Here is a 12,841-nt window from a genome sequence, read left to right on the forward strand (position 1 = left end):
TCCTTTCCTTTATTCCTACAGCCTTCCAGTCATTTCTGACTTCCTTCACCTAGTTGTTTCCCGTATGACATCTTGCATTCCATGTCTTCTTAGTCAACCTCTCCTCGTCCACCATCATGAGGTACCCAACAAATTGTAACCTTCTCTTCTGTATCTTGCTCGATATGGGTTCAATATTTTCATACAGTTCCTGTCGTGTTCTGTGTATCCAGATACTCCCATATATTTTGGTGCCCTGTATGTCTCTCAAAAATTTCCACTCCCCCAAATCATTTCTGATGAATACGGAGCAGCATTTCTTACAGTTGTTGTGTAATGTCACAATTTGGCATTATGTGACAGATTTTTCTTGCCATATGTTGTTTCCACCACATACCGAAGCTTCAGCAAAAGCTGTGCCCTGTCTACTGTGCTACTGTTGCTCTGTATGCCGCCAGTTATCTTCTCCCCCAAATAACAAAAACTGTTGACTTTCTCAACTGCTTGCTCATCTGTCTTCCAGTCAAACTTAGTGTTCAATGTCTTGGTCTTCTTATATGCAATCTTGAGTATGACCTTTTCTGCTGTTTTGGCTATATTTTTAGTGCTGTCTTTGCTTCTTCTTCTGTCTCATTTAAGAGTGACATGTCATCTGCAAATGCCACGCATCCACTGTTGAATTATGTTTGACATTGTACCCTATTTGCACACCTTTGATCTTCATGTTACTATTTGGTTGTCTCCACTCTCTTACTTCTTCATCCAAAACCAGGTTAAATAACAGGGTGTATACGACCCGGGACAACTGGGAGATCCGGAAAAAAACCAGGAATTATTTAGAATTTGGGAATTTTTCATTGTTTTAGTCGTGCTTCGGTAACTCAGATGGTAGAGCACTTGCCCGCGAAAGGCAAAGGTCCCGAGTTCGAGTCTTGGTCCGGCACACAGTTTTAATCTGCCAGCAAGTTTCATATCAGCACACGCTTCGCTGCAGAGTGAAAGTCTCATTCTGGAAACATCCTCCAGGCTGTGGCCAAGCCATGTCCCCGCAGCATCCTTTCTTTCAGGAGTGCTAGTTCTGCAAGGCTCGCAGGAGAACTTCTGTAAAGTTTGGAAGGTAGGAGACGAGGTACTGGCAGAAGTAAAGCTGTGAGTACCGGGCGTGAGTCATGCTTCGGTAGCTCAGATGGTAGATCACTTGCCTGCGAAAGGCAAACATCCCGAGTTCGACTCTCGGTCGGGCACACAGTTTTAATTTGCCAGGAAGTTTCATATCAGCACACACTCCACTGCAGAGTGAAAATCTCATTCTGAATTGTAGGTCTTTTGGAAGTCCACAAATGTCGCTATTGTTTTCTTTCCTTCCCTGTGCCAGTGTTCTATTATACTTTTTATTTCAAATATCTTTTCTGTCCTCGTTTTTGTAAAGTCACACTGGTACTCTTCTATTGTCGACCCCAGTTGTTCTTCAACTGTGTTCAGCAAGATTCTTGACAAAACCTTGTACCATATGTTTAAGAAAGGTATTCCCCTGTAGTTATCCAGTACTTTCTTGTCCCCTTTCTTGTGCAGTGGTATTATAATGGCTTCTTTCCAGTCTATGGGAATTTTCTTATTTCTCCAGATTTCCATTATTATATTGTACATACTTGTTTCTATTTCAGGCCCACCCCACTTGATCTCTTCAGCACAGATATCATCATTGCCTGATGCCTTGTTGTTTTTGAGGTTTTTAATTGCCTCTGCGACTTCTGTCCTGCTGGGTGAATTGTCTAGACTACCCTGACTTTCGTCTCTAGAGCGTAAGTGTGTCAACTTTACTGTCAGTTCTTCTGCATTCAGCAAATCCCTGAAATACCTAGCCATTTCCTCACACACATCTTTCTCGCAAATTTTTATTGTGCCATCTTGTCATATAATGAAGGGTTCTTTTGCCTCGAGGCCTTAAATTCTGCTCAGCATTTCTCTGAAGACAACTCATGATTTTGTGTTTCTTTGCAGACTGTGTTTGCTTCTTCAAGTTTCTCATTCCATCTATTTCTCTTGGTATTTCTTATCATTTTGCTAGCAATTTTTCTCACATTTTGGAAGTTTGATCAGTCTTTTTACCAGATTGCTATTTTATCCATGCTTTCCTCCTGGTCTCGACTGCTCGACTACATTCTCACATTCATCCATCCACCACTCTTGTTGTTAGTAGCCAGTTGCATGGCCTCTTCTTCCATCATATCTTTCACTCTCTTCCAATCACTCTGAACTACCATTCTCTTTGCACACTCAGCTCTGTGTTTTTTCAGAAGATGTAGGTCGATTCTGCTAGTGTTTATGGTCCAGTGTTTCCTTGTTCTGTTGGGTATCCATCTACATTTTATTTCAACAAGGTAGTGATCTGATTCTATCCTGCTATTTTTCCTCACTTTTGTGTTCATAATCTCTGTGATTCTTGTCACGGATTGCTACGTGGTCTAGCTGTTTTTCCTCAGTCATGTTTCCAGGGCTGACCCACGTTGTTTTCTTACTTGTCTTAGCTTTGTAATGGGTGGTCATTATTCTCATCTTGTGTCTTCTACATAGGTCCACTAATCTCTCATCATAGGTCCACTATTCTCTGACCATTCTTGTTTGTTCTCTTGTGGGCTGTATAATCTCCCATAGGATCTCTAAACTTCCTTTCCGTGCCTATTGGCGAGTTAAAATCTCCTAGCAAAATAGTGACACCTCTTTTGTCCACATCTGTCACTACCTTATCCAGCGTGGACCAAAAATTTTTCAGTTCCTGTTTTTTTTTTTTTTTTTTTTTTTTTTTTTTTTTTTTTTTTTTTTTTAAAGTTCTTATGATTTGTTCATGCATGTGCATTTACTGTTGTATAGGTTTTGTTTTCTATTTTCATTGTAAGATATGACCGTGTTTCGTTTATGCCCTTCCATGCAGTGATACTATCCAGCTATCTACAATCTACTACAAACGCTGTACATATGTAACTTGTGTAAACATTGCATGGTAGTATCGCATTCTTCCGTATGTTCAGAATTGTGCATTTCATTAAATATTGTGCCAATCTGCTACATCACAACCTCTTGATATCTCTACTTCCATTGAACTGATATGGTCCATGCTGATGACCCTTACCCTGCTTCTGTCAGTCTCTTGCACATGTGACAAATGCTGAACTTCTCCTATGTCTACACAGACTAGTTTCTCTGTATATTTCAGTATTTTACCATGCAAGCTGATACTAAGCAACCGCAATTTAATTGGATTGCCTTGTTCCAAAATGAACCTTGTGGCACTTCATTACTGGCAGTAGTGCTTAAATGGAATGACTTATCTTCCAGCTCTATTAAGCATTGTTCCAGGCTATCTTTGGCATCATGTTTACTCAGAAATTCCAGGCCAAGTGTGACATCATAGCTGCTGACAACTCTAGAATGTACTTCCACACAATGCCAAAATTCTTTCCCTCCCACTTGGAATTTATTACTGCCAAACCAAGTGAATGTAGTGCCAGTTCATCTTCGTCAAAGCAGTTTTAATCCCATTAGTATGCAGTATCAGTTATATTTATTACACCAGAACATTCCGGGGCTCAGAAATAAAGTTAATGAACTACTTATTTGTATCGATGAAATGAATTCATCTAACCAAATTGACATAATCTGCCTCTCTGAACATCAAGTGACCACTGGTATAGATATGTTAGACATTTCAGGATTTAATCTAGCTTCCTACTTCTGCAGAGAAGATATGGATGGAGGAGGAGTTGCCACATTTATTAAAAACTGCCATAAATTCAAGAACATTGACATTAATAAATTCTGTTTAGAGCAGCATCTAGAAGCATGTGCAACAGAAGTAGAGTTCCATAACAGATCCTATATAATAGTAACTATTTACCAAGCACCTGCAGGAAATTGTAATCTATTCATAAATCATCTGGAAGCTCTTTTGGGTTATTTAGCAGAAAGAAACAAAGAAATTTTGATTGCTGGTGACTTTAATACAGATTTTCTAATGCAGTCTTCCAGTAAACATTTACTGCAGTTAGTAATGTTGTCTTTCAATCTAACTCACACTGTAAACTTTCCAACTAGGATCACTAAATCCTCAAGGACAGCCATTGATAACATTTTTATAGACAAATCAAAGGAACAAAATCATATCATAAAACCTGTTATACATGGACTATCAGATCATGAAATGCAGCTCCTTGTTTTAGATGTAAATTCTAAGCAGATTATCAAGACTGCTAAATCTGAGTACAGGAGAGTAGTCAATCAACCAAAAATTGAGTGTTTTAGAAAACTGCTCAAAGATATGAACTGTAAAGATGTTTATAGTGCTCATGACATGAATAAAAAATATAACACATTCATGAACAATGTCAGCACCATGTTTGAAAACTGTTTTCCTCTCAAAGTTACTCCAATTAAACAGAAGTCTATAATAAAACCATGGATTACACAAGGAATAAAGACTTTCTGTAAGACAAAAAGGAAAATGTATCTGTCAACCAAGAATAGCTCCAATGCTGATGATTTAGCTAAAAGCAAGGAATACTGTAAAATATTTAAAAAAAAAGCAATTCAGACATCTAAACAAATGCCCTACAAGAAGAAGGGTAGCAAAGTCAGGGAACAAAATAAAAACAATATGGGATATAGTGAAAGAGAAGACTGGTAGAACCAGAAAGGAACAGGAGCAAATAGCACTAAGGGTAGATGACACATTAGTAACCGATGGGCATAGTGTGGCAAATCTATTAGACAAGTACTTAATATCCGCTATTGATAGAATGGGATTGTCAGGATCAATAAATAATGCCCTCGAATATCTGAAACTAGTCTTTACAAATAGCTTCAGGTACATGAATATGTCACTCACTTCACCAAAAGAAATAACTTCCATAATAAAATCTTTAAAAACAAAGCATTCTAGTGGTTACGATGAAATATCAACAAAGTTAATTAAGGCATGTTCTTGTGAATTTAGTACAATTCTGAGTTACTTGTGTAACCAGTCAATTATAACTGGAACATTTCCTGACTGGCTAAAAAATGCAGATGTTAAGCCTCTATTCAAGAAAGGGTATAAAGAGATACCATCAAACTACAGACCGATTTCACTTTTGCCAGCATTCTCAAAAATTTTAGAAAAAGTAATGTACACGCAGCTTCTCAACCATCTGACCACAAATAACATATTATCAAGAACACAGTTTGGATTTCTGAAGGGTTCTGATATTGAGATGGCTATTTACACCTATAGTGAAAATGTACTTAATGAATTAAATAACAAGTAACAAGGAGTAGGTATTTTCTGTATTTGTCAAAGGCATTCGAGTGTGTGAACCACAACATCCTTTTAAATAAATTAGAATTCTATGGTGTCATGGGCAGTGCTGCAAAATGCTTCAAGTCATGCCTTGCTAACCTGGAAACAAAGGGTGTCAGTGCAAGGGATTAGTCAATTAAGTCATCAGTCATCATCAGAATGGGAAGAAATTACATATGGTGTCCCACAAGGATCCATCTTAGGGCCATTGCTTTTTCTTGTGTACATTAATGATCTCTCATCAGTTACACTGCCAGAAGCAGAGTTAGTTTTGTTTACAGATGACACAAGTTTTGCAATAAGTAGTATGTCAAGTGTAGTTATAGAAAGATCTGCTAATGATATTTTCATGTGTATTAATAAATGGTTTAAAGCCAACTCACTGACATTAAACTTGGCAAGGACTCACTATACGCAATTCATAACCTGTAAGAGGTTTCCACCCAGAATATGTCTAAAGTATGAAGAAGAGCAGATAGAAGAGGTTGACAGTCTCAAATTCCTGGGATTACAACTTGATAATAAATTCAGTTGGGAGGAGCACACCACAGAACTGCAGAAACACCTTAACAAATCTGTATTTGCAATTCGAGTGTTAGCAGACATAGGCAACATAAAAATGAAAAAGCTTGCATACTTTGCTACTTTCATTCCATAATGTCATATGGTATAATATTTTGGGGTAACTCTTCAAGTCAAACAAAAGTTTTCAGAGTCCAAAAGCGTGTAATACATATTATTTGTGGAGTAAATTCATGGACGTCCTGTAGAAACCTCTTCAAAGAACTGGGTTGGCTAACTACTGCCTCTCAGTATATTTATTCCTTAATGAAATTTGTTCTAAATAATATATCTGTTTTTCCAACAAAGAGCTCAGTTCATACATACAATACCAGGAACAAAAATGATCTGCACATGGACTTAAAAGCACTTACTTTATTTCAAAAAGGGGTCCAGTACTCAGGAACACTCATCTTCAATAATTTGCCAGCAAACATAAAAAATTTAGTTACAAATAAAGATCAGCTGAAAAGGAGCCTGAAAGGCTTACTAGTGCCCTACTTCTTCTACTCCATTGGCGAATTTTTTAATAGAAACAATTGATGTATTGTATGTATATTCATACTATTAGTATTGTTATTTCAGCTTTAAAAAAAAGAAAAAAATAATAAATAAATTGACATGTTCTACATCCACGAGAATCTCCTCGGCACAGATCTATGGAACAAAAAACTAATCTAATCTAACATCTCTCCCATTGACACCACTGAATGTACAATTAAGGAAGTACAAATTCATTACCCCAGACTTACCATTGATACCTGCAATCCTGTGTCCAATAGAAACTTAAGTACCCTTACTCCTGCACAACATTTCATACAATAATCTGCCAGTGATTCCATATACTGGTTTACTGTGCTCAGATTTACATGGGGCACTGCATGGTGTCACAACATTCCCATTTTTGTTTTGCACTATACTGTGAGCTTCATCCTGCAACCATCTTCCCTGTGTCATTGGAAACCTATGCTGACAGTCCCACTCCAAGTGTTGACCCCTCTTACACCTCCCACACTGAGATATCCTACAGTTACACCAAATATGACGAGTTTGACTATATTGATGACATGTGTTTTTCACATTAAAAACCACCCTGCTTTCCCTGAGTCTGGTCACCACATCTATTTTTGTCAAAGCCATTGTAGTTGCCTAGCCTTGTTTAATGGCTTCAGTAATACTACACACCCCTTACATGAAATTTCACCTGGTAAACTTCACAGGAATGCGTCTGACACTATCTGCTCTGCCTTTTGAAGAACGACTTTGTTAGCATTGTCACTATCTGTCAGTTCATAAGTATTAATATTTTACTTCATAATTCAGTCTGTAAAGGTTTCCATGCCCCCTTGCCTCTGTGTAACACTGTTTAGTGGCTTTTGATAATACCTAGTAGTATTCTTCCTCTGATATAATTTCAACAGCCCTTCCTGCAAGGAAGGAGCTCCTGAAAGGAGCTAGTGTTCTATAGTTTCTCATGGCACATCACATATGCCCCAGCATCTCCTGTTAATTTCCACCAAGCTATTCTCAACAGCTGATAGTCATTCCACCCTCTTAGTTCATGGCAGTGAGTAGATTGTTCATGAAAGTCAAAACATCCTCACCTGATTTACCTAAAACAGTAGTCACTAACTTTGCGGTACTTTCATCGATGACAGATATGATTATACTAGGAGAGGACTAGAGGGCTGTTCCTGTCTCTTCTCCCATAACCTCTCTAATTCCTATGTAACTATGTTATCTGCTCACATTTAAGCAATCTGATCAAGTAAGTGGTGAATTGCCTCTTGAGCTGATACCTTCTTACCTGATGCCATCCTGCTCATCGTCTGCTACTGCCAAAACCCACCTTACAAGACCATATAATATTTATAGTCAACACTTAGTTGTATTTTGCTGAATGTCATTACTGGACTGCCACTGCCATTGTTGCTCCATGTGAATGTCCAACTTCCATTGTAGCCCACATTAGCTCTTCTGACATCAAACACAAGGTCTCGGGTTCTGTAACGGGTAGACAAGGCACTTTCAATCAAGTTCAGCTTAGAGGTATTTGTTTTATAGTGACGAGTTGCATCCACAACAGCAGACAAAGAGTGGGTATTGAACCCACAGTCCTCGGTGCCTGATGCATAGTCATGAAGATGCCTGCAGATGCTACACCGAAAGTGCTGCAGTAGGCCATAGTGAGGTGACCTTATGTGGTAAGTGCCTCGGTAGCCCAGTGGTCAGTGTGAATGGCTGTTAAGCAAAGGACCAAGCTTCAATTCCTGGCACTGCCAGCAATTTTTCTTTAGTGGGAGGACTGGAATGGTGTTCCCTCAGCCTTATGATGCCAGCTTAGGGGCTACTTGAGTTCAGTAATACCATTGGTTGTTCCATAAAAACACTGGAGAACTGCCGGATATCTGTAACATTCTGCCACGATATTTCGTGGAATAATCAGTATGCCGGGAAAGCTTTAAACATCACAATACCATTGGTCATTGATGAGATGGTTGTGCTAGTATACTAAAATTGGCATGGTAATGAAATGCTGCTCTGGCTGATTATGTTAAGCAGTGCAATTATGACAATGGGCATTACAAAGCCGGTTCCAACATGTCCATCACTGCTCTGCCAACTCCATGTAATCTGGGGTTTGCTGCAAGCCCATGCGTGCAGGATGTGGATGCCTATTTGTCACTGTCATGGTGTAAATCTCATGTCTAACTGTGAATAAAGCGTTTGGTACAACTGATGAGTTGCTGTGGCTTCTGTTCCCATTGTATGGACATTAGCCTCAACTACATTGAAACAGAAATGTCTGAGGGAGTATCAGTCATATCATCATGAGTAACAGGAAAGCAGCTTTCTATCCTTCAGCAGCCTTTAAAAACTGCACCACTACGGTGACTTGAAAAGATGTTTAACATGAATATCAACAAAAGTGGAACAAACGTAATGCAATGTAGTTGAATTAAATCAGGTGATACTGAAGGAACTACAGTAGGAAATGATACATTAAAATACTAGATGAGTTTTGCTATTTGAATACCAAAACAACTGATGATGACTAAAGTAGTGAGGATAAAAATACAGACTGGCAACAGCAATAAAAGTGTTTCAGAAAAACAATTTTTAGCATCGGATGTAGATGTAAGACTTAGAAAGTCTTTTCTGAAGGTGTTTATGTTTAGTACTGCTCTGTTCAGAAGTGATACGTAGATAATAAACAGGTCAGACAAGAAGAGAATGAAAGTTTCTGAAATGTGGTGCTACAGAAGGATGATGAAAATTAGACATGTGGTGCTACAGAAGTATGGTGAAAATTAGGTAGGTAGATTACATAATTAGTGAAGAAATACCTACTCAGGTTGGAAGGAAAAAAAAAAAAAATAATGGCACAATGTGACTAAAGAAAGGGGTTCTTTAATAGGACATATCCTGAGGCATTAAGCACATGTCTGCATGCTAATGGAAAGAAGTGTGGTGCATAGAAATAGGTGAGGAAGATTAAGGTTGTACTACAGTAGTCAGGTTCGTATAAATTCCCTGACAAAAAAGTAAAACACTCAGAAACTTGGTCAGACATCAGTGTAACTTCATGTATGTACACACCATCAGATGGTATATAAATGATTGGAGCTTTAAATCTCTGTGACTAGTGGAACAGCTAACAGAGTGCATTAGTGTTGTTCATGTTTACTGTTGGTACCAGGCCTCATAGGGCGTATAAGGGGTGTAAGCAGTGTCAGATGTTGTGTTATCTCTGTGAAGACATGCAAATGCCACACACTCATATGAGGAAGCATTGATGGTACCAAACGGAGTTTGAAAAGGACTTCATTGTTGGTCTTCATTTGGCCTACTGGTTGAATTGTGCAATATCCAGATATGTAGGGCATTTGGATGTGACAATGGCCCAGTGCTCTGCAAGGAAGGTGAAGGTAGGCATACCAGTCATCAAGATTCCAGTTAACCATGTCTGTTCACCAGAAGACAGATGTGCTGTATTGTACACTAGGAACATCAAAACCCCTTCATATTTGTGCCTGCCATTTAAGTACAAGTAATGGATTCCCTGCAATATGCTGTGTCATTACACAACATTGGTCAAAAACTAGCAGTAGCTGCACTAGCAAATTACTGTCTCGTGTAGGCTGCCATTACCACCACAACACAAATGACTACATAGGGAGTGGTGCTGTGACCAGGAACTATGCACGGTTGATGAATGGCATCACATCATGTATTACTTCAGTTCATGGTCATTAGGTGACTGAAGGAATTCTGATGGCACAGCAGCATAGACATCCTGCATTGTCATGTGTTACCTCACACGTGACTGTATTATGGTGCCATTTTTCAATAGCCCATGTTCGACATACATGGCATGTGCCTCTACGAATGGTCTGTGTGATGTTGAGGTACTCCCAAGGCCAACGAGATTCACATATCTGTTCCAGATACAACATGTCTCAGGATATTGAGGACCAGTTACAAGAGTTGTGGGCCAGGTTGGCTCAGGAGAGGGTACAATGGCTTTATAACTCCCTTCCTAATTGAATCAGCACATGCATCCACTCTAGAGGGAGTGCAAAATTTTACTAATAAGTTAGCTTATTCTGCCAAGTTCTTCGTTAATTTGATTAAATTTTGTAATAACTGAAATAACTCTCAGCTAAGAAAGATTAATTTTGTTCTCCCCCCCCCCCCCCCCCCCCATTCTCAGTTCTTCACTTCTTTTGTCGGGCAGTATAGATGTAGGTTGCAGCAGTTATCCAGGGATGAAAAGGCTTACACAGGATAGACCAGTATGGAAAGCTGCATCAAGTCAGTCTTTGGATTGACAATCACAACAACTGAACATCATTTCACATTTATCTGTGAATCTTATTAAGTACCTTTTGAATGTTTTTGGCTGTTTAAATCATCTTCCATGAAGAAGTGTTCTCAGCAATTTCTACCATCACCAACCTCTCATTGTACCATTCTCTGACAAACAGAGGATCACTGAATATAAGTGCTTTAATTCAGTACGTATTCTGAAATATCGTCATTTCTCAATTGAATGCTCCACATAATTATTCATTAAATCTCACATTGCTTAGAGTAATCTTTCGCAGTATTCATACTTAAAAATAAAATGGTTTATAATACTTATCCACAAAGATGCTAGGTCTCTCTCTCTCTCTTTTTTATTTTTTTTTATTTAAAAAGTGCTGAATATGTACCCCTTATTGGATCACAAAAGAGGTTTCTCTTGTTAATGTTAATCTGACTTACTGATTTTTTGTATTATTCCATGAGTTAACTACACTAATTACAGACTAATTTGAAGTTATTATTTTATTATTATTCTAGCCAGAACCAGAGAAACAGGAAACTGTAGTTTCCAAATATCAGGTAGAGCCTCCTCCTGATCTTCGCAGCCAGTTTCTGATAGAAATGGACAGAAGGGAAAAACAACGAGCAGCAGATGATGAGCGAAAGAGACAGGAAGAGAAGCGACGTGCTATTGAGGTATGATATGATATAGTTGTCAGTGTAATGACTCTGTTAAGAATGTGTGACAGAAAGAAGGAAATCATTAGAGTTGGTGTCCTTTCCCAGTTAGACTAAGATGAGGGAAGATATGCTGTGGCCATTGAGCATTGTGGCCATTGTTTTCTGCACTTGCGTAATTCAAGATTTCTGGATAATATTTTGTAACCAGCTCTTCCTAAATACAAGTATGGAGTCTTAACCGTTGGTCTGGTGTGAGAAATGATATTGTTACATCTATGAAGAGTAATTAACAGTTGACTAGCAGTTTCAGTAGTATCATTAGTACTAGCTAATGTGACTTGTAGAGTTAGTGAGCCGGCCGGTGTGGCTGTGCGGTTCTAGGCACTTCAGTCTGGAACTGCGTGACCACTACGGTCGCAGGTTCGAATCCTGCCTCGGGCATGGATGTGTGTGATGTCCTTAGGTTAGTTAGGTTTAAGTAGTTCTAAGTTCTAGGGGACTGATGTTAAGATGTTAAGTCCCATAGTGCTCAGAGCCATTTGAACCATTTCGAGTTAATGAAGTAAACATGTGTTTCGTTAATACATCATTGATTTATTTCAAACTCCTGAAAGGTCTCTTTCATTTAAACATGTAATGCACATGATGGGGGCATCTAAATATGTATGGGACATTTAATTCTCTGTTACCATCCTTCTGTGACAAATTTGGCACGTTATAAGTAAGGTTAGTACATTAAATTGCCAACATTACAATCAATATTTATGTTTACTGTGTGGAATTATCAATCATTATGCATGGTTTGTGTGATTTAGAATATAATATTAAAACTTTTGTGTAAATAATTTAGCAGTAAAGGAGACAACCCACTGAATAGTGCTGTTTTGTCAATAGGCACACAAAAGAGACATTCTACATCTACGTCTACATCTACATGATTGCTCTGCAATTCACATTTAAGTGCTTGGCACAGGGTTCATCGACCACAATCATACTATCTCCCTACCATTCCACTCCTGAACAGTGCTTGGGAAAAACGAACACCTAAACCTTTCCGTTCGAGCTCTGATTTCTCTTATTGTATTTTGATGATCATTCCTACCTATGTAGGTTGGGCTCAACAAAATATTTTTGCATTCGGAAGAGAAAGTTGGTGACTGAAATTTCGTAAATAGATCTCGCTGTGACAAAAAATTTCTTTGCTTTAATGACTTCCATACCCAACTCGAGTATCATATCTGCCAGACTCTCTCCCCTATTACGTGGTAATACAAAATGAGCTGCCCTTTTTTGCACCCTTTCGATGTCCTCCGTCAATCCCACCTGGTAAGGAACCCACACCGTGCAGCAATATTCTAACAGAGGACGAACGAGTGTAGTGTAAGCTGTGTCTTTAGTGGACTTGTTGCATCTTCTAAGTGTCCTGCCAATGAAAGCAACCTTTGGCTCGCCTTCCCCACAATATTATCTATGTGGTCT

At 38.6% G+C, this 12,841-nt stretch overlaps 1 protein-coding gene across 1 annotated transcript in view; it reads left to right on the plus strand.

Moving 5' to 3' along the window:
* Positions 1–12,841, plus strand: part of LOC126267908 (dynein regulatory complex subunit 7-like) — a 283,625-nt gene that overhangs the window by 27,350 nt on the left and 243,434 nt on the right. Inside the window, exon 3 of the mRNA XM_049973218.1 lies at positions 11,219–11,377. Within this exon, the coding sequence (XP_049829175.1) occupies positions 11,219–11,377 (159 nt within the window). The remainder of the gene's footprint in view (positions 1–11,218; positions 11,378–12,841) is intronic.

This window comes from Schistocerca gregaria, chromosome 4, assembly GCF_023897955.1.
Source record: "Schistocerca gregaria isolate iqSchGreg1 chromosome 4, iqSchGreg1.2, whole genome shotgun sequence".
Classification (NCBI taxonomy): Eukaryota; Metazoa; Arthropoda; class Insecta; order Orthoptera; family Acrididae; genus Schistocerca; species Schistocerca gregaria.